We start from the raw sequence: 27,877 nt of genomic DNA on the forward strand, positions 1-27,877 counted from the left end.
GTACGCTTTGCTATAAATAACTTCACCGCCTTTTTAATTCCGCTTTATTGTTTTGTTGGTATGAAAATATGTTTTGTTTATTGTTGTTTATTCCTTTTTATGCATTATCTTCATTGTCTGTTAGCTCCCTCCCTAACAATTTTCAATTACATCGCGTATTTTGTTTAAATCTTCAATTTCATATTTATTACAAATATTTAAATGTTGCTTTTGTATCATTTTTTTCGCTCCTCTTTAGCTTTTGCTTTACGCTCCGTTTAAAATTATAAAATTAGTATAATATGTATGTATATAGATCACTTTTCTTTAACATTCAGTTCAGTCAATGACGACACGGGTCAAGAGTATGCCACGTTTGCTGAGCCATAAGCTGTAAAAAAAAACAAAAATCATAATTAATTATAATATTTCCACTAAATAATATATAACAAAAAAAAAAAAAAAAAAAAAAAAAAAAAAAACATGTCTGCTTACCCAAGTCCAGCGCCCAATAGCAAGGATAGTACATTCGACAGTATGAGCGAGTATAGTATTTCTCTGGAGAAGAGCGAATTCTTGCCTACACGTGTCAAACGTATGGAATAACCAGAGCTCTTCTTCTTTTGTGGATGTTCAAACTTCCAATCTCTAAAAATTTAAAGAAAAAAGAATTAAAATTTATATTTTTAATTTTAAAATTAATATTATCACGCATACTTTGGTGGTTGTTGATCCGGTCGACTATTCCATTCATCCAGCCAATCGGTGTCTTTGTGACTATCGCCATCCTGAAACGTGTAAACATACATGCAAAATGAAGATACTACTTTCATAACTTATAACCAGTGTCACAAACCTTGCTCCAATAATTTATGTAGACATTTTTGAGTTCCTCGTCAGGTGTGAGTTCGGTGTTTGGACTGTTTGGTGGTGATTTCGGGCTGCAAAGTAGTTAAATATTGTTTTTTTAAAACAAAAGAAGTTAAAATTATTTATGCTAAGCACATACCTATCCCTGGGTGTATCACGTCGCGAGCTGGCTAGGGAGACAACACGACTGGATTGATTTGATTCGCGTTGCGCCTCGCGCAGCAAACGTAAATATTCTTCGCCACTTGCGAAAGGCAATGGTGTGATTCTATCGGGACTCTTCACGCCAGCCATTGTAGCGGCACTGCTCAGCTCAATCCAAGATTCTGAAAATAGGATTTAAAAAAAAAATGGGAAAAAAATAAAATTTAATTTTTAAACAAATTCTATTATAATACAATGAAATAGTTAGAATACTTTTCCAAAAACAGCTTTTGTGGTTAATGCGCACAAATTCAATGCGAATTTAACAACAAAAACACAAAATAGTGAAATTGCAGCAAACAAAGAAACTGCAGACAAGTAAATAGGAAAAACTCAAAAACACTGCGAGTGCAAGTGTGCGCTTTGTGTGGATTTCAACGAAAACAGTTACACGATATATATAGCCAGCTGCACCGCAATAAATTCACTGCCAGACTGACTGTATCTGTCTGTTGCCTGCTGACTGACGCTCCAATGAAGACACTCTTTCCCCAACAGCAGGCGCGCTTATCGTAACGACTCAAGACTGCTCGCATATACAATCACAATAAAATTGTTTTTGTTTGCTTCATAAATAACAAAGAGAATTAACAACAGCTGACCGACGACCAACAAACAAACAGGATGACTAACTTATATTCACGCAGGTACACAAATTGACGTGGAGGTAGTGGTTCATCAACAGCAACAAAGGTGGTAAAAAATATTGAAAGCAAACTGCAAAGTAGTAGCACTTGCACATAGAGAAAAATATGTAAATATATGTAGATATGTATGTATTATAGTAAACAATAAAATATATGCATTTGAAATAATACAATCGTACTCAGCAAATACATATACTCATTTGCTCAAATAAATGAGTATAAATGTTTGAAAATCACTCATATTGAAAAATAAAAGACGCAATTGCATATAAATGAATGGTATTAAATATCTGCAAACATACATACATACATACATTCATTGTATCTATAGAAAACGTAAACAAACGCGAGCTTTTATCGACTTGCAATGTGCGCGATACGAACGTACTATAAATTTATAATAATGCCAAGAATTTAATTCATGAAAAGAGAAACAAGGAAAAAGCGAAAAATTTGCACCAGTAAGATAGTAAATATTTATAGCAATGAAGAGAGTATTTATAAAATTACGAAACTAAATACTACAATATTATTATATATATTATTAATTAATTTAATTATTATAAATTGGGAAACCTACGAAACCTATTTCTGTCAATAGAATATGCCGCATTAAATCCATATGTATGTAAGTGGCGTCTAAAATTTGGAATCTTCCTTGGTCTTGGTCTAATAACACCCAAGCACATACGAACTCGACAACCATGAAGGGGTTATTGGTAGTCAGGATTTTCAAAATATTATTATTATTTTTTTTTTTTTTGAAATTTCGTTAAGTATAATACGTAATTGCACATATCCTTAAGGGGTTAACGGTAGTCAGGATTTTCAAGAAATCATTTTTTTTTTGTTTTTGCATTTTCGTTAAGTATAATATCTTAAAATATTCTCTGAAAATTTGAAGTTGATCCGATAATTACTTTTCGAGTTATACGACAAATAACAAAGAGCGCTCGGGCACTCCAAAACGGCCGATGAAAATGCGTTTTTCTCAAAACTAGGTTTATTGTACCGGTGACAACTGTAACTCGAAAACAGCTCAGTAGATTATAATGAAAGTTATACTGCTTTTAGAATACATAATAAACTCAGGCCTGACAAAGGATTTTTTTTATTTTTTAATTTCTATTTTTTTAGAAAATCTAGAAAAAATTTCGTGATGCCGCCATTTTGTTAATATTTGAAAAAAAGCTTCGATCGGACCCAGGACTATCTATTTATAAAACTATTATTTTTTATTCGATTGATTTTAGACGAATCTTTAGGACTTATGATAGTCACCGCAAGGGCCTTATTTGAAACTATGTCAACACAAACAGCTATAACTCTGGAAATATAATTTTTTTTAATTAATAAAATAATGCCACATTATTACCTTTGTAAAATAAAACATGATTTAATAGCAAAAAAAATTACTGAAAATTATAATTTTTCGGGCCTCTGACTACCCCTAACCGCTTAAGGTGCAAAAATCAATTTCATACGCATGTGTAAACACAGATCAGCTGATATTCTAGACTAAGAACTACTAGTTTAATTATATACATACATAAATATATATAAAGTAGCTAAGGAACTGTCAATAGCGAAGTAATGCCAGAGAAACAGTAAACAAACAATAATTTTGCATGAAAATATATACAAATGCAATAACAAATACAACTTTTGATTATACAGAAGTGAATGATAACTGCAAATATGTTAAACAAACAAACAATAAAGATTAGCAAATAAAATCGGAAATTAAGTTGAGTAAAATAGGTGTGTATAGTGGTACAAAAGTACAAAAATGTTAAATAAAATAACATATTGTGGTCAAAAACCTCAAAAAGCTATATACATGCATACAAACGTATTAATAAAGGAGACAGACACATAATGGCTCCTGTCTCCGGTTGTCATTAAATAAAAATTTCAATGTCGATTATCAGTGAACAAGCCAAAGGAGTCACATACATAGGTAATCAGACAATAAAGGCTTGCGGAGACAGGCGAAACAGTTGGCGACGTTGGGCATTAGTGTTGCTGTCTAACGCAGCGGAAACCGTCTTACTTTACACACTTTCTATTGCAATCAAGACAGAGCTAATCACATTATTGTCTGTATGAAACCAAGGACACTGAACGAAGCGCAGCTAAATGTTGATGACATTACTCTCATTGTATAAGCGTAAAGAAAACCATAAATAATCGATTTTAGTTGTAAGGTGGCACTCCTCACTACAATTGAAAATTTATTTTAATTTGCAATAAAAATAAAAATAAATAAATAAATGAACACTCCTTTACACACCCTAACAATAAGTTAGCAGTTGCAGTAAAATATATATTTTGCTTCCCAAAAACAATCTCACATATTGATGATGCCACTTTTCGAGCAAAAAAATGGTTCCATAAATCAATGATGACTTCAATAATTCATAATTTCAATAATTTTGAAAGAATTTGAATTCATTAGAAATGCAGTAGCCAACAATCTTTATAATCTTTTTAACCCCGTGCAAATACTTTAAATCACACCTTAAATGGGTTAAGCCCCGGCCAGCGAAAGATATAATACACGCTGATTCATTGTTATCAAACGCAACTGCGTAGGTAGCTTTGATTTGAATTTCAACGTTTCAGCTTTATTGTATGCAATTATACTTTAGTAGATAAGTGGTGCACATGTTTTCGCTGCAAACTGATATACGCTTTGTAAATAAATAACAATTACGCTTTCCACACCTGACTGTATACGCGAATTGTTGGGTGCAATTTCGTATCAGCTGACGCTGGCAGTCGTGTTAATTTAGTTATATATTTTACTTAAATGTATTTTTTGCACTGTTATGACGCTTGGCGATAACGACGATAACAAGTTTAATGACCACTAAATAAGTGCGAATCAAGTGAAGGGCAATGTTTAAAAAAAAAGAGGTTATGGAAAGTAAGATAAAAAAGAAAGTGAAGCGTACTAGTATAAAATTTACGCAGAAAACGAACTTAACAGTTTTGAACAGTATTCTGCGGGAGTGTTATGCCTTTTGAAGAACTCGCGAACACATTTCTTATTTAAAACACATATGATATATATGTATTTCAAATATTGAATAACAAGTTGTTAGCAATAGCATCGAACAATTGACAATAAAAGCTAGTTTTCATGCAATAAAAAAAAGTGTCATAAAATATGTCATAGTGTAAACTAGTCGTTATTGCTTTTGCGACAAACTAATATTACCAAGTTTGTAAGCAAGCTAATTAATTAACCTGATTTATGGTAGTGATTAAGAGTTGATGAATATGTCTCTATGACTAATAAGAATTCAAATGTATATCAAATGAAATTTTATAATGCTTAGATCACACTGTAATGGTTATTTGAATTTTTTCTTTTGTTGAAAATGTTAGACTAAAGTTGGTTTTAATTTAAAAATATTTGCAATTTAGCTGAATTAGCTGTTTTTACATTAATCGTAAAAAAAATAAGTAAATAATATTTCAAAATAAAGTAGAGATTTAAAGTAATTTTTTTCTTAAATAATTTGTACAACAAATTTAAATTAAGAGGTTAGATGTAGTCAGAGACAACAAAAAATTAGAATTTTCGGTATTTTTTTTGCAATTAAATCATGTTATTTTACAAAAGTATTACAAAGGCATTATAACACAATGTTTTGACTTGAGGTCACGAAAATTTGAAAAAAAAAAATTATAATTTCCAAAGTTATATGTAGCTGTTTGTGTTGAGCCAGTTTCAGAAAAAGGTTCTATCATAAGTCCTTGTAGATTCATCTAAAATCAATCGGATAAGAAAATTTAATTTTATAAATAGATAATCCTGGGATAATCGACAGTTAATTGGGCTTGAACATAAAAATTTTTGGTAAAAAAAGCTTCCATCCGGCCCAGGATAATTGCTGTATAAATTTGATTAAAATCTACTAAGCGGTTTTCGAGTTACAGTTATAACCAGTACAAAAAAACATAGTTTTGAGAAAAACGCGTTTAAAGTTTCACACTAGTGTGTTGAAGTGTTGAAGTGTCTTTGTTATTTGTCGAATAACTCCGAAAAAAATTAACGGATTAACTTAAAATGTCCAGAGAATATATTTAAGATATTAACCTTAACGGAAATTAAAAATAATATACTTTTATTTTAAAAATAATATTTTTTTTTTAATTATGACTACCCCAACCCCTTAACATATTTAATATTAAATTTTCATTGTAAATTATATTCGCCGTAATGTGGTAATGTGCAGCAAAATCGCAAAATACTGTTTAAGAAACAAGTAACACAAGAAAAACAAGGTGGGCGAGTAAAACTACATATCAATTAATATTTCTATAGCTTTTTACATACGAATGATTTTGAAAAGCTTAATAGCAAAACAGTCGTTGGTCGACTGTATAAGCGATCGTGGCGTCAAGGACAACAACTGCGCTTAAGAGCAAAAAAAAGTCGCCAATAATAGGATGCATTTCCATACATATGTACATATGTGCATAAATACAACCTTTAGTTTTACAGAATGTCACGCTAATTGCGCATGCACAAAAGCTGCGTTGACAAGCTACAGGGCTACAGCACACTGGCGTGGTCGTCCCATACAGTTGGCAATAAAACAGCAGTCTTTATCTACATACGTTTCGCGCGGTTGCAAATGGCAAAAACACAATAGTTAAAGCAATTTTTTGCTTCCGAAGTGTGTGCGAATGTTTACTCCGTACCCACAGAGTGCATAAAACAAAATCACTTCCATTAAGTTAAACAACTACTAGTAATGCATATCATTTACTGTACCATATATGTACATATGTGGAGTATATTTTAAATACAAGCCTCCATATATATCGCCTGTGTATTGTTATCTCAAGTGTTGTTTTGTACGGCGTGAGCCAAGAGTGCAGTAACTTTTGCACAAAACTCAATGCCACACAAAAGCACGGCGATCACCCCGGCGATCCAGCACACAACACAATTCATTTGCCAGACAACGATGCACCCGCTGAACACAAGAATCTACTTTATACGAGCATTTATGTACTCATGTCTTTCCCCCGGCATTCAGTCAATTAAATGTAGACCCAAATCGCTGCTTTGTTGGCGCTGATGCTTTGTGCGTGTCCGGTATTTTTAGTTGTGCTATTTTCCAGTGCATTTATTTTAAGCATTTAGCGCAGTTTTATAAATTTAGCATTTAAATGTTTGCCATTTTAAATTGAAATTTATTTACGTATGACACAATGCAACGTGCGTTATGGGTCAGCGGATGTCACAAGTTAAGCTTAGACCACACTTTGTTGCCTACATTGAGAAGAATGTGCGTTGCCATATTTATTGCAAACTTAATTTTATAACAAGAATAAACTTGAACTTCGGCTGTACCGAAGCTAATATACCCTTCACAGGTGCATTTCTTTTAGTAACTATGTGTTTAAGCAAATCTAAAGACGTAAGAAAAAGTAAGTAAAAAAAGAAAAGTTTTCCATACAAGCCATTGATACCGATCGATCAGTTTGTATGGCAGCTATATGCTATAGTGAACCGATCTGAACAATTTTTTCGGAGATTAAATTTCACCAAATTTCGTGAAGATATGTAGTAAAATGCGGAAGTTTTCCATACAAGCCATTGATTCCGATCGTTCAGTTTGTATGGCAGCTATATGATACAGTGGTCCGATATCGGCAGTTCTGTCAAATGAGAAGCTTCTTGAAGAGAAAATAACATCTACAAAATTTCAAAACGATATCTTAAAAACTGAAGGACTAGTTCGTATATATACAGACAGACGGATATGGCAAAATCGACTCAGTTCAACATACTGATCATTTATATATATACTTTATAGAGCCTCCGACGCTTCCTTCTGGGTGTTACAAACTTCGTGACAAACCCTGTTTAGGGTATAATAAGCAAGTCTTGCAATAGAATTTACATGATTTCGCTCAGTGTTGCTTGTAGCTACCACTATGTATTTGAAAAAATGTGCTTGGAAATATTTTGGAATATAAAATGGTAAATAAGTACCTCACGATACTGTATTTGACATTTCGCAAACATAACCTTATTTTTTTAAAGTAATTTATTTATTTATTTACACTCTGTTTGGGTTGTTAAACGAAACTTTGGTGAATTCTATAAACTCTCCTAACGGACAGACATTTTTCTTATGGTATTTTGTATGTAATAACCGTAATAGCTCTTATAAAATAGTTTAGTATGACTAACTAGCTAGCTTTATTCGCGTCTTGCATCAGCTACAACATTCTAAAAATACCTTAGCTATTAGCATCAATAGCTATTGTAAGTAATTATTTCACAGCACTGTGTATATAACGGATATAAATGTCGGCGTGAATTGCAAATAATTACCTTATAATTTTAATTATAGCAATAAATAGCGAAGCGAAATGAAAAATGCGCTATCTCACATATACTCGCTGCTCCAGCGCTGAAATCTCGACACGAGGCGCTCAAACCATTACATACTCGAAAACGACTAGTACTGAAGTCATGCTGACATATTTTAAAACAGTGTGCCTTTAAACGTTTCATACATACTAATATTGATTGAAGGGTTTGCAATGGGTGAAGTACAGCAACTAAGCGTAATCAAAATACATACATATGTATGCACGTGGGTCTATGTACGAGTATTAATAATATGAAACGCGCAAAAATACAAAACAATAAAAAGAGGAATGTATGTGAATGTAAACAAAAATGGCATCAAAGGCCTGGGAGCGCTAGCTGATTGACAAGCCGCTTGATAGACATGCTGTCACGCCATTGCCGATCCATATGTAGTGCAAAACCGGCGAGCTTACGCCTCAATGTGTATGTATGGATGTACTACGAGTATGTGGTGGCAGCGCTTAACAGCTTACTGACATATGGATGTACTCATGCGTACATATGTACATACATCGGTTTGTTTAATCTCACAGTCTTGTCTTCTATTACATTAGCTCCATCATTATGGCTTTCGACTATGGCAACTACTTACGCGGCTAGTGTGAAAAATATGGTATGTCTGCAGCCCCCCTATTTGGAAAGTTGCAATGCGTTGGAGTGTGGGACAGATGTTGGCGCACAATAATCACATTGGACGCCATGAAAACCATGGGCAGACATACACTTGAGACATTATAGAAATTAATGAGAAACGGGTGTGTTATAGGACGCTACAAAAGTAGACCGATAGGGATAGTTAATGACGCCATATTTTTACCCGCTCTTTTGACATTTCTCTTCAGTAAAATTTGCCATTTCATCATGAAAAAATATACCATCCAACGACGAGTCGAAATTATTAAAATTTATTACCGAAATTCGGAGGTGGCCTCAACTTTAACTCATTTCTGCCTAAATGGCTGCGTCAATAAGCAAAATATGCGTATTGGTCAGGTAGCAATCCACACGTACTCCATCAGTCACCATTGCATCCCGATAAAATTACGGTTTGGTGCGGTTTTTGGGCCGGCGGCGTCATTGGGTCGTACTTCTTCCATGATGATCAAGATCGGCACGTTACTGCGAATGGGTATCGCTACCACTCAATGATAATCGAATATTTGTGGACCGAATTAGATGAAATGAACTTGGATAATATGTAGTTCCAGCAGGACGGCGCCACAAGCTACACAGCGAATGTTACAATCGATTTATTGAAAACCAAGTTTGATGAACGTGTTTTTTCTCACGAAATGATCCTGTCAATTGGCCGCCTGGGTCGTGCGATTTGACGCCGTTAAACTATTTCCTGTGGATCTACGTAAAATATATGGTCTATACCAAACAGGCGAGCACGTCAATAAAGATACAAAATTGTTACTTCGATAAGCTTAAAATGATTTGACGTCGGATGTGGTTAATAGCAAAATGTACCCTTAAATGTTGGATCAAATCAACATCCAGACTGCGTGATCACTCGAACGTGCGATATATGGAAAACAGTACACATATACATAAGTATATTTTCCAATCAACTGATCACAATCACGTATGCATTGCAATGTGACTATTACACCCAAATGCACATGCAACTATTTAGACGACAAGAGATATACAAAAAAAAATACAAAATTACATTGATAGTATATATGGACATATGCACATATGCTTATTACACTTTTATCGCACTAATTTTGCTGTATAAAATTTTTATGGCTACACTTCAGTTAGATTTGCAATAGAGCAGATGTATAAAATGTATACAAACAAGCATACAGTTACACATTGTGACTGTAGCGTTGTCAGTTGATGAAATGGTATGACACAATTCCACAGCGGATAACAGTTAAACGTGATCAATGTGGCGTTTGAATTGCTGAGATCAGTTACAATTATCACCGTTGAAGATAACTGTTATAATAAACAGTTATTATAATTCTAATGATTTATTTTGTGTTTTCGAGCATTATTTACTTTACACATCAAATCACTTAAAAGCTTATAATTTACAACTTCGCAGCTTTTTAAATTGCGCATAGTTTTCTAAACACGACTTTTGTTAGCTACAGGCTATAACGCCTAAATGCACACCCTATAATTATACGAACTGTAATTTTCACATAGTCAAGCCTTATTAATTCGGTTTTTTAATTTGCATTCTTTCTTCGAAACTGAAAACGTGAGAATATGTGCTAAAAAAAAACGCTGTGCAATTATTTGTTATTAAGTAATTTATATAACCCAGTAAGCGAATTCGCGTAAATTTGTTAGATTTGCTGGAGGAAGTACTTTTCCGTTGGGAAACATAATTTTAGTATATAACACGCGCTAACTTCTACTTTAAATTATCTTAAAAAGTAATTTCAAAATATAAAATGTGCTTAGTTCAGCTTTAAATAGATAGAAATATGGAGATAAACCAAGTGATGCATTTTAAAAATTAAATTTTAGTTTTTTTTATTTTTTTCTGAACCATCAACATTTCAAGAATATTGTGTTAAAATTTTAGGTCATTCGGAGAAAAACTAACGAAGTTACAGCAGGTTGAATAACGGTACCTCCAGCTATCTGCGCTGAGTGTACACAACTTTGAATCGATTTTCCCAAATATGTCATTTTTAAAGTCGGTGACCAGCCTACAGAAAAAACTACTGCATCGATCGTTTTGAAATTTTGAACAAATATTCTACATATTGATAGCTCTCGAATGATTTCCAAAAAAAAAAATTTTAATTACTAACAATTTTACAAATTTTATCAAATTTAACAAATAGGTCGATTTTTTCGTCTAAAATCGTCATTTTGGCTTGAAAATGGTACCAAAAATTTAAAAATTGAAAAATTAAAAAAAAAACTCAACGTCAATTGAAAGATAAACTAATCAACTAAAGAAAGCATTTTGATTCTTTGGTTTCGGATGATCTAGTGATGCTGTAGGCTGGTCACCGCACAAAAACTTCTTTTCGAGGTGCCTGCAGAGATCGACGATAAATCCGTTATTCCTCGTTATTTTTCAATAAAACTTTTTTTAAGTATCCTTCAAATGTTGTACTTTCATATAATAATAAGCAAAATAAATCTACAGCAATAAATTTTTCTAAAAAAATTCATGAAAAAAGGTCTTTTTTCGACGAAGCAAACCTTACCCCCATTAATGCCTCGATATTATTTGTAGTTTGTGCAAAAAAATAACTTGAGGCTGAATACTTTTACAGAAACAAATTATTTTGACACTACTTACATACTAGTTCTAATCAGAACTAGTTACACTTTCTACAGTTATTATAATTAATATTCATACATACAGTTGAACTTCCATAACTCAAACTTCTATAAATCGAAGATCTCCATAAATCGAACTTTTGAATTGGCAATCAAAATCGAATTTCATACAAATTTCCTTCCATAAGTCGAACTCTTCGGCCCAGGCTTAATACAAAATTTCAAACTTTACTATCGATGCACAATTTTAAAGGAGTACCTATATTCGTATGGAGGCGAACAAAAAATATGATATTACACTTATAGATTTCCTAAATCATGTAGCAAAGGCATGAAATACAGACGTCAAGAGACAAACAATAGCAAACTGTAACAAACCAAATTACAGAATACTACAGTGGGTAAATCTATATTTTACAGCTTTTGAAAAAATTATGTTTTGATGAAAATTTCTATACTTCGAAGTCTCTCTAACTTGAAGTTTTTTTGTGGATTATGGTGATTCGAGTTAGAGAAGTTCCACTGTATTTATGTGTTATTACAAAGGTTTTTATTTTCACAATTACTAAAACGGCACGCATTCCATATGAACATGTAGTAAAGTAGCACAGAAAACAGACTGTTCAACTGTGTACAATGAGTTCCGATGCATTCAATTCAGTCACACGATCACAATTAGTGTTGGAATGCCTAGTGTGAGACAGCTAGACGACGATTGGAATATTTCTTTTAATAGCTTATAAGTCATAAGTTGAAAATTTTTGCGTCCGAAGTTGGGTTTATTTTCCGAAAAAGACATACCTGTACTTTGGTTAGAGCAAATTATTAAATTACTCAATGTTGTCACTCATAAAATTTATTACTTTTGTCATATATTTTAAGCTAAAAACACAAGAAACAATGTCATACATGTACATATACAAATAAATAAAAAAATACATTTTAAATACAAGAAAAATAAATATATCAAAAAAAAAATTTGCAGAAATTCAATAATTTTAATGCTGCTGACATTGAAAAAAGGGTTACAATACAATACAAAGGCAGCTGCAAACAAGATGACCTCTAAAATGTTGTTGGTCTTTAAAAAATATATATTTTTTGCTACTGCAGCAGCTGCAATATGAAGACAGTACTGGCAAATTGTGTTACTACCCTTGACAGATAATAAATGGAGGCTGCCTGCAAATGAAGTACCTAGAGGCAAAAAGTAAATGATTATGATTAAGAGGAAAAGAAGAAGACGAGCGCTGCCGCACAAGAAACGCGTAGCACACAATGGAAGCGGATACACGTTTCTAGAGATAAATATATAAGAAATAATAATAATATGTAAACAAATAAACGAGCTGCGGGCATAAATAGCACAAAAATGCCGGCTGCAGTTGATTTGCAACACGCGCACAAATCAACGCACAAATACTAAAGCAAGTAGCATTATAAATGAAAGAGAATGTGTACAAATCCACCGGTCACGTCGGCAAACTCTTGAATGATGCGCATATAGAATGCATGTTAAAAATAAAAAGTGCTCATCATCCAACAACACTAACAACTACAAAAAATTTTACAAAATATATTGTATATTAGTGTTGTTTGTGTGGCTACTACCACCACCACCACAACTACCACACAGACCCACAAGTGTCGACGACATTGACCGACCCACGCCATAATAGACGCTATTTACAAATACTTTTTCCGCCGACTTCGTCACTTTCGCAAATTGCGCGCGTAACAAATCTAAATTGAATGTTGCTCATACGCCAGAGCGGTTGCAAAAATCAAAAACCAAAACAATGGCATACACGTGTATGTACATATGTATGTATTATATATAAGTATGTAATAGGGCACATAAAATCCACAAAGTCTAAGCAAATAAATTAAACAATTGCGATTGCGTCGTTTTAACATTTGAAAATCTCAGCAACGCAAATTTCACTTAATTTATCTTCACCTTTGCTTTCTACAATCTGCCTGTTTGTGCGTGTTTTTCTTTATCTTTTTGTAGGAAAAGATTTGCGCATCACTGATATGTAGCAATTTCGCAAAAAATTAGCGCTTGTCAGCTGAAATTTTTGTTTTAACGGCAGGATTAGTTTAGCTAAATTGACATCAAATTGGGGCGAAGTCTCAAAGTCTATGAATTTGTTGTACAAGTCCGTTTTATTATTTTAAATGTTCTGCTACATAATTATGGTACTTTATTGAATGTGGTACAAGTGGGACTTCATTGTGCTGGGCATAAATATCTACAAAAATAAAAAGTTAATTTAGCAGTTTTAACTGAAAGGTTTTTCAATAAGGTAGCTACAAAAGTAGACCGATAGGTACAGCAAACGACACCATATTTTCTCCCGCTCTTTGGACATTTCTGTTCAGTAAGTTTTGCCATTTCATCATGGAAAGATATACGATCCAACAAAAGTCGAAATTATTACAATTTACTGTCGAAATTCGGAGTCAGTGGCTATAACGTTAAGAACGCCACGTCCTACATAACGACGAAGCTCATTTCTGGCTGAATGGCTTCGTCAGTAAGCAAAATATGCGTTATTGGCAGGCAGCAAATCACACGTACTCTATGAGTCACCATCCCGAAAAAATTATGGTTTGATGCGGTTTACGGGCCGGAGGTGTCATTAGGCCGTACTCCTTCCGTAATGACCAAGACCAACACGTTACTGTGGTTGGGAATCGCTACCGCTCAATGATTAGCGAATATTTTTGGCACGAATTGAATGATATGGACTTGGACAATATGTGGTTCCAACAAAACGGCACCATAAGCCACAGCGAATATCACAATCGATTTATTGAAAACCAAGTTTGGTGAAAGTGTTAACTCACGAAATTTTTCAGTCAGTCGGCCCCCTCGGTCGTGCGATTTGACGCCGTTAGACTATTTGCGGTGGGGCTACGTCAAGTCTATGGACTTCGTACGAATGTCGAACGTGAAATTGCAGCAGTATCGGCCGATTTATGCTTGAAAACAGTCGAAAATTGGGTTCAGCGTCTGGACTTCTACAGGCGTGACCATGGTGGCCATGCAAAAGAAAAAATATTTCCATACATAATGGACTTTTTTTTAACATTTCATATTAAATATTTGTGTTTCCACATAATTTAAACTTTTATTTAAAATGTAAATAAATTCAACTAAAAATTGTCTGTAATTAACATATGATTAATAATCTGTATTATAGAGCTAAAGCAAATATTTTCTATTCTCAATCTAAAATATATGCAATAATTTAAATTAATCGCGAGTATTATATAGGCTTTCGTTTACTACTAAATTCCATTCATAGTGCAGTGAAAATTTGCATACAGATGTACTTGACGACCTTTCAACGAAACGAATTAAGCAGAATTAATATTAATAATAAAAGTGATAATCAAATGAAATGTGAGAAAGACTGAGAGAGATGAAAGAAAATGTAAGAGCGCAAAAACTCAGACAGGTTAAAGGTGAAATGCAAATATAAACATAGACTTTACATTAAATAATATGGAAGCAAAAAAAAATTGTATAAGAAATGCAGACTTTAACTTAATTTCAAATGCAAAAGAAAGCAATTAGAACAAATGGAGATAATATAACAAGAAAAAATGCCTATACAAATGTATAAAGGTAGATAGGGCAGTTTAATTATATTTAATATGCATAGCAAAGAAAAAATTATAAAAAAATGATAAAGAAAATTGTTGTTGTAGCGGCATAAAACATTGCCCAAATAATTTTGAAGAATGCTGCCGATTTGACAGTCCTTGGCCGGATAAAAATCCGGGTCCGTTCCGGTTACGTAGAACCGACTGTTGTGGGAACGGCTGACAGAAAGAAAGTAATAATAAGCACTGTTTTAAAATAAGATGAATGAAATATAGTACTAAATTAATTATAATTTATTAAATTACCAAAGCTGGATTTACGTGTACATATTTCTATAGTCACAAATTTGCAGAGAATTAAAAATATTATTATATCAACGCAAAAATATTCAATAGTACAACAACAACATTAATTTTAGACAACGAATAAATTACATAGCACTGCACAAGTTGTACGTGATGAATGTCTGGCATTTTTGTAATTTTATAGCGTTTTATTTATATACATAGTTGTCAGAATTTTGCTAAACCAGAAATAACAAGAAAAAACGTTAATTTCGGATGTACCGAAGCTAATATACCCTTCACAGGTGCAAATCTTTTAGTGACTATGTGTTTAAGCAAATCTAAAGACGTAAGAAAAAGTAATTAAAAAAAGAAAAGTTTTCCATACAAGTCATTGATTCCGATCGTCCAGTTTGTATGGCAGCTATATGCTATAGTGAACCGATCTGAACAATTTTTTCGGAGATTAAATTATTTCTATGAGCAATAACTCCCACCAAATTTTGTGAAGATATGTAGTAAAATGCGGAAGTTTTCCCTACAAGCCCTTGATTCCGATCGTTCAGTTTGTATGGCAGCTATATGCTATAGTGAACCGATCTGAACAATTTTTTTCGGAGATTAAATTCTTTTTATGAACAATAACTCACATCAAATTTCGTGAAGATATGTAGTAAAATGCGGAAGTTTTCCATACAAGTCATTGATTCCGATCGTTCAGTTTGTATGGCAGCTATATGCTATAGTGAACCGATTTGAACAATTTTTTCGGAGATTAAATTATTTCTATGAACAATAGCTCACACCAAATTTTGTGAAGATATGTAGTAAAATGCGGAAGTTTTCCATACAACCCCTTGATTCCGATCGTTCAGTTTGTATGGCAGCTATATGATATAGTAGTCCGATATCGGCAGTTCCGACAAATGAGCAGCTTTTTGAAGAGAAAATAACATCTGCAAAATTTCAAAACGATATCTTAAAAACTGAAGGACTAGTCCGTATATATACAGACGGACAGACAGACGGGCATGGCTAAATCGACTCAGTTCAACATACTGATCATTTATATATATACTTTATAGGGCCTCCGACGCTTCCTTCTGGGTGTTACAAACTTCGTGACAAACGTAATATACCCTGTTCAGGGTATAATACAGTATGAATGCTTAGAACAGCTTTCGGTGACAAATTAAGGAATTATGTAACGGGTGATTTTTTTGAGGTTAGGATTTTCATGCATTAGTATTTGACAGATCACGTGGGATTTCAGACATGGTGTCAAAGAGAAAGATGCTCAGTATGCTTTGACATTTCATCATGAATAGACTTACTAACGAGCAACGCTTGCAAATCATTGAATTTTATTACCAAAATCAGTGTTCGGTTCGAAATGTGTTTCGCGCTTTACGTCCGATTTATGGTCTACATAATCGACCAAGTGAGCAAACAATTAATGCGATTGTGACCAAGTTTCGCACTCAGTTTACTTTATTGGACATTAAACCAACCACACGAATGCATACAGTGCGTACAGAAGAGAATATTGCGTCTGTTTCTGAGAGTGTGGCTGAAGACCGTGAAATGTCGATTCGTCGCCGTTCGCAGCAATTGGGTTTGTGTTATTCGACCACATGGAAGATTTTACGCAAAGATCTTGGTGTAAAACCGTATAAAATACAGCTCGTGCAAGAACTGAAGCCGAACGATCTGCCACAACGTCGAATTTTCAGTGAATGGGCCCTAGAAAAGTTGGCAGAAAATCCGCTTTTTTATCGACAAATTTTGTTCAGCGATGAGGCTCATTTCTGGTTGAATGGCTACGTAAATAAGCAAAATTGCCGCATTTGGGGTGAAGAGCAACCAGAAGCCGTTCAAGAACTGCCCATGCATCCCGAAAAATGCACTGTTTGGTGTGGTTTGTACGCTGGTGGAATCATTGGACCGTATTTTTTCAAAGATGCTGTTGGACGCAACGTTACGGTGAATGGCGATCGCTATCGTTCGATGCTAACAAACTTTTTGTTGCCAAAAATGGAAGAACTGAACTTGGTTGACATGTGGTTTCAACAAAATGGCGCTACATGCCACACAGCTCGCGATTCTATGGCCATTTTGAGGGAAAACTTCGGAGAACAATTCATCTCAAGAAATGGACCCGTAAGTTGGCCACCAAGATCATGCGATTTAACGCCTTTAGACTATTTTTTGTGGGGCTACGTCAAGTCTAAAGTCTACAGAAATAAGCCAGCAACTATTCCAGCTTTGGAAGACAACATTTCCGAAGAAATTCGGGCTATTCCGGCCGAAATGCTCGAAAAAGTTGCCCAAAATTGGACTTTCCGAATGGACCACCTAAGACGCAGCCGCGGTCAACATTTAAATGAAATTATCTTCAAAAAGTAAATGTCATGAACCAATCTAACGTTTCAAATAAAGAACCGATGAGATTTTGCAAATTTTATGCGTTTTTTTTTTTTTAAAATTATCAAGCTCTTAAAAAATCACCCTTTACATATGTATACATATAAGAAAAAGTTCGTGATAAGCTTGAAAGTGCGCACCTAATGTTATTTTTGTTTTAGTTATGGCGTTGCTATTCCCCACCAAAACGATGCGCTCCTCTTGGTCTTAGGCATTTCGAAATATTATCAAATACTACATATTTGGCATGTTTGGCAGTTGACACAATTAGATAACGTTTATAAATAAATAGAAAGTACATATACTTAAGTGATAATAACTACATAAAATACATATATATGTGTTGAAAATAAATATTGTATTTTGAGTTTAATTTGGCGAGTTTTTTAACCTTAAACTGTTTACCACAGTTTTATTATAGTTTATACGAGTATATGATTAACAGAAAGAACAAGTGAACAGGCATTTATGAGACCACCCCATAGGAAAATACCACCTACATATGTACATATTTACAAAATTATTCAGTGATAAGAAAAAGCATCCCTGCAGAAAGATTGTTAAAGTAAATATAGATAACTGTAAAAGTATTAGCAACTCATTTGCAAAGTAATTAATTCGCTTGAACAAATAATAATAAAAAAATGACTTTATCAGCCGATCGTTTTGAATATTAATTATATGCATATTTATATACCACTTATATGTATGTATGTACATTCAAATGTTGGTTTATGTGCTTGAAACGGAAAATATTACACTTTTCTGAAATTTTCTAGTTTCTGACTGAAATCCAACTAGTTCGAAAAATAGCGGATTTGGAACAAGTATAGAACGATTTTTTGATTAGATTTAGATTAGATTAGTTGTTAATTTGCTCTTCAATCCTACTAGACATTTGACTATTTTTGAACTGGTGTAAGGTCTGGTGAGGTCAATATCAGACGTTCAACTATTTTTGAACTGGTATAAGATCTGGTGTGATATATCTGAAATCTGACATTTGTCAGCTTGTTTTGGCTTGTAGTACATACTAGTTGTAAATTAATTTTTAACCAGTTGATTCGACTGCAGAGATACTATATATACACTTTCGTATGTACAAATGTCTACATATATGACAGGGAAATTGATACTGTTGTGCGGTCGTATCACTATCACATTTTGTTGTTGTTTATTGTTTTTGGTTTCATGTAATGTGTGCACATTGATAAGATTTCTTTCATTTATACACATACAGTATACTCGATTTTTGTTTTTTAATGCAAATGAAAACGTTGCGAGTGGAAATTAAATCGAAACTGAAATCTAACACATGTTATATATACATACTTAGAGTATGTAGTAGATTTAAGCACAGCAACAATATGCAAATGTATGAGCAGCAAAACGTTCTCAATACATGCATAAGTAATGTGTAACGTTTTAGAGTGCCGCAAAAACCGTTTATTAAAGAGAGGGCGTACATAAGTCGCTAGTACATTTATCTGCCTCATTTGCTTGCTTTTCATTTCATGTAGGGAAGTGTCTGTTTTACATGTATAGTTGATAGGGAAAAGTTTGAGGTTGTTGCTCCTCCTTTATAAAACATTTTTATTAGTCCAAGTTTTAGCCTCTAAGCTCATTTCATTTTTAGATAACAAACAATAAATAACAGGCTATTATCACTACTACTATTTACGCCGTGAATACCAAAAAGAGAGTTAGAAAAGCGTAGCAATCTCAGTAAGCGATTTCTGTGTAGTAAAGCTAATAGTTTTTCATTAAAAATTTATTTATTTGAAATGAGCAAGAATGAATGAATAATATTTGCTATATTTATGCACACGTAACATTTAAATATGTATGTATATACACAATAGCAGAATAATACAATCGACTATGAATGAAATATAGAAATATATCATAATATACATATACACGTGTGTACACGCAAAGTAAATAAAATATACTACATTCCAGTAATATATATTTAAACTGTTGTAAATATGTACATATTCACTTTGCTTTTTGAACCACTTAAGCTTAACGAATGGAGAAAATTTGCTCTAAATAAGACTGAGTGGGAATAATGACTGTCAAGCAGACGTAAGCAAGATTTAATTGTGACTATAATTTCTTATTCTAACGACTACTTTCCGAAATTACAAACAAACTTATGTACATATGTACACATATACAAAAATTGGCGGCAGCCAACGCATACAAACAGCTATAAATGGGCTGATCAGCAATAATAAAAGTTGTAAAATTGTAAAATTGTTTGTAAATGATTTAAAAAGCTTCGTTAAATACTATATATGCATTAAATTTATATATATATATGTAATAATATTTAACATGAAATAAATTGAATGCGAATAGTTAGAAAGCACGTGTTGCAAGTTTGCATAAGACGTAAGCAATAGAACACAGAAAGTAATTGTTGTTGCAAATAAAAATTAACATACATATCTACGTAATTGCACATTTCCTTAAGGGGTTAGGGGCAGGTAGGAATTTAAAAAAATTAATTTTTTGATTTTTGCATTTTCGTTAATTGTAATATCTTAAAAATATTCTCCGAAAATTTGAAAATTACTTTTCGAGTTATTCGACAAATAACAAAGAGCGCTCGGGCACTCCAAAACGATCGGGTGAAACTTTAAGCGATGTTTTTCGAACCCGTGACAACTGTAACTCGAAAACCGCTCAGAAGATTTTAATAAAATTTATACAGCTTTTAGAACACATAATAATCGTGGGTCTGATCGAAGTTGTTTTTTGTTTTTCAAAAATTTCAATTTTTTAAGACCAATTAACTGTTGATTTTTTCCCGAAAATCTAATAAAAAAATTACTGAGGCCGTAATTTTTTTAATTTTTGACAAAAAAAGCTTCGATCAGCCTTTAATCTATTTAATCTATTCTATTTAATGAGCTTTAATCTATTCATAAAACTAATTATTGTTATCTGATTGATTTTAGATGAATCTCCAAGGAATTATGATGGACACCACGAGCACATTGTTAGAACTGTGTCAACACAAACAGCTATAACGTTGGAAATTATAAATATATATTTTTTTTTAATTCTCGTGACTTCAGTTTAAAACATTGTGTTATAATGCCTTATTAATACTTTTGTAAAATAACATGATTTAATAGCAAAAAAATACTGAAAATTCTTATTTTTTCGTGTCTCTGACTATCGCTAACCCCTTAAGCAGCATGCCAACTACTACAATATATTGTCTAACATACTAAATATTGTAAAAACCAACTAATTAGAATATCCGGTACATACATATATTTATATGTATGCATTGAATAGCAATCACATGTCACGATCAATCAATTTTCATATTTCTATCGATTGTATGTGGGTGGCAGAAAATAAAGCGAAATATACTACAAGGACGCAATGCAGTTGAATGTGCAATAGTAAATATAATTAAATAAAACTAAATACATATGTATGTGTATTGCATTACGCAAATAGCATGTTACTAACAGGGTTAATGGCTGACCAATTTAATATTATTATTAAATGAATTAAATGAAAGTAGGTTTAATGATAATTTATCGAATACCAATATCTGATAATAAATATTAGAAGTGCTGCTTTGCGTTTATATTTAGATTGCATGCATTAAAGCACATTAATACAGATTAAATGCAAACGACAATAGTCCATAACCAATTGCGTGGTATCAATTACTATAGAACTATAAAGCACTGTGGTTTGACTACTACTCAAATATCGAGGTAAACAACAGGTGTCATAATATCCATAGCTCATTCAGTTGTTTTCAGCAAAATCATGCTATCAAAATATTTGCATTTGATTTACTTTAGCTATAGTTAATACCAGATTATTACAATTTACTCGTTACGTGGTAATTCAAATGGAAATTGAGCACGGCAAATAAGAACATGTCTATGGATATTTACATGAGCTGCATTCATTTGCTACCCACTTGTAAAAGATTACGATGCGATTACCAAGCTAACAACAGTGAAGGTCGCCAATAGTTGTCCAAATCTAATATAAGTATAATACACTTCGTTAGACAATGCAATATTTTTACCTAAAGTGAATACTGAGAGAACGGAACATATGTACATATAAGATCTATATTTTGAAATACTTCTACTAAACTGCGATTCATAGAATTATCCCAAGTACCACAAAATGTTTCAAACTGTTTTTAGTATCACCTTCGTCTCTCGCTGTGCCTAAGTGATTTGTCGCAGACAGAGTTAATACTTCAGATAAGTTAAAGCATACAACTTAAGTAGTCATATTTTCTTTCATTATATGCATAGCATTTTGAGTTTATTGTTTCGCTTTGTAGGTGCAACAGGTGACAATTTCTTTGTTCTATATTGCAAGGTAATCGTTGAAATATTAACTACATAAGTACTGTACCTGTTTGGACAATGGTGATAGCTATGCGAATTTCTTAATCTTTACCTAGCTTAGTACGCAAAAATCTAGGCGAAAAAATCATTAAATATCTTTAGGCGGCTGAAGGACAAAAGGAAGATCGAATACTGCCTTCAATGTTGTTAATAGTCGCTGAAGAAATGAACATAATTAGTGTTACAGCGAAATTTTTTTTTGGATTTTTGGATGAAAATTTCTCTACAGTTTTATTTATAATGGAAGATAACCCTAAAAATACTTTCTTTTGATAAGCTGTAGGAAAACTATTAGAATTGATTACTGTTAAGCTTACAAAGTTCTGTGAAATATTTTATCCTATAGAAACTCTGACTTTAAACACTTCAATATAAATTTATCATTTCATCTTACCAACGTACGAAGTTTGATTTATTATTTGCTGTTTATAATATGCATGATGCCGATCAGGTTTTCACTTAGCATTGACGTAGGTAAGGTAAAGGAAGTATACGTCAAACAGGTATCAACTTTTTCCTGTTAAAATTAAAAAAAAAATTGCAGGTAGGCATTTAAACCCAATTGCAGACATGCGTTTGCCTTAGGAGAAGCCGCAAAAAATTACATTCAACACGTACAGTCAGTACAGCAACTATACCTAAGAGGCAAGGTGACAACTACTGCAATGCATTGAAAGCGTACGTGATGTCAAACAACAAGACCATAATGTAAACATTATTTACACCTGCACATGGCGAGCAATACATACAACAAATGTGCAAATGCAATGAGTCGCGTCTATAGAAAACGTGGCTCGTAACATCTACAGGTACTCGTAAAGAGTATTAGCAAAACAAACGTAAATGTTTATATATACATATATGTATGTATATATGTATATAAGTATTCGTCAATTTGTTGTGTCTAAAAATAGTAAGGTATTAATCACACATTGATTTGTTCTTCTACAAAGCCAAGAGAGTCTATCGCGCAGCGCGTGGAATAGTGATGAAATAAAAACACTTAACTCGCTATCAATGGACTCGCTAAAAACGTGGTGGCGATTTACTACGCAGTAAACAAAAATTTATACGCGTTTATTGAAATGGTGAGCAGCAAAGGAAGTGTATAAAATAGCCACACACATTAGTATTGGAGCGCTAAAAAAAATAAATAAATATATGAATATATAAAAGAACGTGCTGATTTGTATAGTTTGAATTTAATAACAAAGCGTGCGTTTAAAACAATATAGCTTAAATACATATACATACATATGTATATAAATTTGTATCTATGTAGCTGTATAACCGGTTGATACACGCCCATAAAAAACATAAATATGTGCCAAATAAACCGCATACGCTGAAAATATCGCTAAAAACCGGCTGTGCTATGTTTTAAGCATACATAAGTATCCACCATATACAAATACACATAAACAAAAGTTTTATATGAGTAGAAAAAAATATATGTTTAAGTGGCAGTAGCAAAATAGCATGAATGAATTATTGTGAAAAATGCGCATGAACTAGTTTTTAGTTTAGCTATGCGCCAAACGGGTAATTACAAATACTACGTATGTATATGCGCTTCGCGTTCATTAAACTCTGCTGTTAACAAGAAAATTGTGGTAAACATAAACATGACTGCAAGTGCTAAAGCATCAACGAGAAGTAAACAGAAGTCAAGTTGAAAAGAGCAAAAATGAGGCAGAAATTTTGTAAACAAAGTGTTAGAAAAAACTGAAATGCCCCAAAAAAGCGATGTTTACATTACGAGCGGCGACGTCTCAAGCAGTTTCTGCCACATTGAGACAACACCGCAGCGAAGGCAACTAAAAAAAAGCGCAACGTCAGAAATGTTTACACAAGTGAATGGAGCAAAAGAAGTGAAAAATGGACATTGAAAAACACATGCTTTCAAGTGGAAAATCGATAATAACATATGAAAAAACTACAGACAACAATAACAAATACAGCAGACGCGAAAATTGCCTCGTAATGTCAATAAATAATGCAATTGAACATTTACCATAGTGTGGGAAACACATTAGATACGCTGACGTATTGACGAACAAAATACGTACGTTTACGTTGCATACGTGATTTGGTCAAATTTGGAAATAAGCGATGAAGGAATATGGAAAGAATGCATTTATATATTAAGATGAATTAAAAGTAATATAATGATGGAACTCCAGAAAACGGGAAGTTGTATGGGCATCATAGATACTCTCTTTTTAAACTGAAATAATAGGCTTAAAATTACGGCAGACGTTAGTAATTGAAAACTTCTTTGAAGTTGATACTTCGTGACTGATTGCACGAAAATAATATAAAAACAAACACTTCCAACTAAAACCAATTTTACAATTTACTAAAAATGTAAATTTTGTCAATAATGAATCATTATTTCTCCTTGTGGAACCTTCACCACTGATATGGTGAAATTCGTAATACACTTTTTAAGTACGTACTTAACGCTATACACTTCAGATATCGTACCTTTATATTTTGATTTAACGAATTGCAAACCAAAATGACGAAGCTAAATTATCATATTCGCAGCAAGTTTATTAGCACATCAAAAAAAAAATTAACAAACAATAACAATAGTCAAGCGGCGAAAATATGAAGAGAGGAGACCGCATTTTAAAACAAATAAACAAAGGAAGTATAGTACGTCGACAGCTGGTATCCGATTGTAGACATTAAAATCGTACACAAATACATATGCAAGTGTACATATATTAGATGAATGAAAACATGAAATCGAATTAACAGATATACTATACAGAGGCGTCAAATGGTAGGAAGTAAGTAATGTGACGCATATGACAAAAAGAAAATAAACAGATCAAAATTATAGCACAATCGGAGAAAGGTCATACCTACTACATACATATTGCGACAGCAGTATGTAGAAATGACTGCAATGTATTACGCATTATGAATTTTTAAGATATGCTAATTTGTTGCTTACGAAATACATTAACAATACAATATATGTAATTTATAATTTGTAAATATATATATTTTGAATTTATATATGTATACCCGGTAGCCGTAAAGAATAAATTAAAACAATAAGTGGCGCCTTAACAAATTTGTATTATGATCACTAAACGATGGAAATGATTTTTTACGAAGCCTTAGCATATAGGAACAATATGCAAAAGTGAGATTACAAGTGCATGTAGAATGGCCTACAAATGTATTCATATTCATAGGTGAATAAACTTTCTATTTTGTGATGTGAATATCCAAATTTAAATGCATTCATAGGTGGAGTGATCCACCAAATGAGACATTGACTTATTTTAATAAATATACAAATATTATTTATAAAAATATATTGCACAAATTGTTAAATTTTAAGCCAACATTAACATTTAACATTATTATTATTAAATGTTCTGCACCTAAAAATATCTTAGATGTTACATTGAACCCTCACTTCGAATATTCAAGAAAACAAATTTCAAATGTAGTGGTTTGTTTGGTAAATAGTAAATACCATAAACGTACGTACTATGTATTTACATATATAGTATAAAGCTATGACGTCAATGGATGTTTAATTTATAATATAATTTATGCATTCGTATAGACGGAGAATTAAAGTGCGAAGAATGGAGGGATGTGTGTAATAGAAAGAAATAGAATAAAAATTCTACAATTTGTTTAAATTTATATTGATTATATGTACATATGAATATTATATCAGGAAAAGTAAAAAAGTAGAAATGTTAAAAAATTCGTTTTTTTTTTTTAATAAAATCAGCATTAGAGGTAGCTTTTATCTGTTAAAACTCGCTTGCTGCACAAAACACTCATTATTTCAAATATCTATATATTTAGTTTGAAAATTTTGTTTTGCTCTTTGACTGCGTTTTACAGAGTCATACATAAGTGACTACGTGCCGTTGCAACAGCACAAAGCAACTGGGCAGACGTGTGTGTCGACAACAGGAAAATGGCGTCAATGCAAAGGTGCAAAAAAAAACCGGAACCAAAGAAAGATGCAGAGGTGGTGGAGTCCGACAGCTTAACAATTGTGATACTTATGTATATGCACATATGTATGTATGTAAGACTATGTACTTCACATTAGTCTAAACAGAAATGAATATCAAAACAAAGAAGCCAAAACACGAGCATATGTACAATTTCCAACAGTTCAATTCGAGCAACAGCTAAAAAAATACACCCTGAACTGAAGTAGGAATGCCTGTGTTTACTAAAACAGTGTAATATGCGCCTGCGCCACTTTTCACTTTTCTAAGCTTATTTTTCAGTTGAGTAAAACAAGTGAATTTTATTTTGATTTTGTTTTCTATGGCTTGCATTATGTAATATGAGAAAGACTTTCCATTTCTCAACAGTCAAACCTTCATTAGCACATTATAATCTCAAAAGGTACCGCCGTATACAAATAACGTTCACTTAACCATTTAATTAACAATTATTTCATTATGTGTTCTTATTTGTACATACTTCATTATGCACTTAATTTTAGGCAAATAAAAGACATAAATTAAAAACCAATAAAGGACACGCAATACGCACAACAGTGTGGTAAAGCAAATAAGAAAAACAACACCATATTCTACCATTCGCTTAATAACTTAAAAGTCAACAAATACAGAAGTAAATAAGAAAACGCAAATGCAAAAACATGAAACTAGATAAGCAATTGGTAAGAAAACTGGTATGTACCTACGTAAATGAAACAGAAACACAAATATACATACATATGTACATACAAGAGTTATTCAACGAGAGATACTCGCTGGTTTGACGCCGATAAAAGGTAAACAACATTTCAAAATAAAAACTAGCAACAACACCTTAGAAAATGTAATTGGAAAAAAAAATTGCCAGACAAAATGACGAGAAAGCTCTCAAAAATGGCTGCTGAGTTGAGTGGCTTCTAAAATAGCAACGATTTTCAAAACGTGGCAAAAAACATGCCATTGTTTTGCGATTTTTTCACAGATAATATGCAGACTGTTGTTTATACAAATATACTTGAATTATATACATGTAAATAGTAAAATACTCACCGCCAAGCAAATCTTCGCCCATTTTTGGTGGAGTCGAGGTCATCTTGTTGGCTTTTAGTATGTGTACTTTCTGGGCGCTTTTTATACGCGTTCTGGTTGTAAATCTTCACTTCTTGTTTATTTATAAATATAACACTCAACGACGGACGGCTGGATATGTGCGTTGTAAATTTACGTGATTTGTAGTGAGCGTAGTATATAGAAATATACTTTTTTTGTGTTTAAAATGTATTTAAAGCAAGTGAATACTATTAAAACGTCTATGCTCACAAACACAAACTCAAACAATGAAATTATAAGAGGGCTCCAATCAACTAATAACTTGATTTAATATCGGTTGGAACTCCCACTATTCAAATTATCCGTTTGAAATAAAAAAACAAGACTGTTTTAAGTAAAAAACTTTGCCTTATTTGATTTTGCAGACTTGTGCGAACACTAGTATTTCACCAAATAGTTATTTATATGCAAAACTATAGTATGCTATAGAACTGATACTGCAATTTTACTTTAGTTTAGTAAAACGCCTATAATATCCCTAATGCGTTTTAAATAAAGCGTTCGAAGCGAACAATATATATGTATATATCGCGAATAATTAGGAGTTTTGCAAATATTACCGTTCGCGGCGAACGAATAACAACGAATGGCACAAAACGGCGACTGCTGCAAAGAACGAGCAAAATTATACAAATATATAAAATATGGCCACATAGCGAAAAGTCAACTTCATTA

At 32.7% G+C, this 27,877-nt stretch overlaps 1 protein-coding gene across 4 annotated transcripts; it reads right to left on the reverse strand.

Moving 5' to 3' along the window:
- Window position 1: 1 nt before the first annotated feature.
- Window positions 2–27,788, reverse strand: Bnip3l_0 (BCL2/adenovirus E1B 19 kDa protein-interacting protein 3). 4 transcript variants are annotated; one of them, XM_011197870.3, is made up of 6 exons: window positions 27,143–27,788; window positions 989–1,175; window positions 836–920; window positions 697–767; window positions 475–627; window positions 2–370 (listed from the first exon to the last, which is right to left on the reverse strand). In XM_011197870.3, the coding sequence occupies exons 1-6, from the start codon at window positions 27,183–27,185 to the stop codon at window positions 319–321; spliced, it is 591 nt and encodes a 196-aa protein (XP_011196172.1). In that variant the 5' UTR covers window positions 27,186–27,788; the 3' UTR covers window positions 2–318. The 4 variants fall into 4 exon arrangements, with proteins under 4 accessions (XP_011196172.1, XP_011196196.1, XP_011196181.1 ...); XM_011197894.3 differs by lacking the exon at window positions 27,143–27,788 and adding an exon at window positions 1,445–1,592; XM_011197879.3 differs by lacking the exon at window positions 27,143–27,788 and adding an exon at window positions 1,267–1,436.
- Window positions 27,789–27,877: the final 89 nt, after the last annotated feature.

Source organism: Zeugodacus cucurbitae, chromosome 4, assembly GCF_028554725.1.
Source record: "Zeugodacus cucurbitae isolate PBARC_wt_2022May chromosome 4, idZeuCucr1.2, whole genome shotgun sequence".
Taxonomy (NCBI): Eukaryota; Metazoa; Arthropoda; class Insecta; order Diptera; family Tephritidae; genus Zeugodacus; species Zeugodacus cucurbitae.

Coding starts and splice junctions, on each gene's coding strand:
- Bnip3l_0 (XM_011197870.3), bottom strand. CDS start 27,185: ATGACCTCGACTCCACCAAAAATGGGCGAAGATTTGCTTGGCG. Junction 1,176..27,142: donor GGGCGAAGATTTGCTTGGCG/GTGAGTATTTTA, acceptor TCCTATTTTCAG/AATCTTGGATTGAGCTGAGC. Junction 921..988: donor CGTGATACACCCAGGGATAG/GTATGTGCTTAG, acceptor ACTACTTTGCAG/CCCGAAATCACCACCAAACA.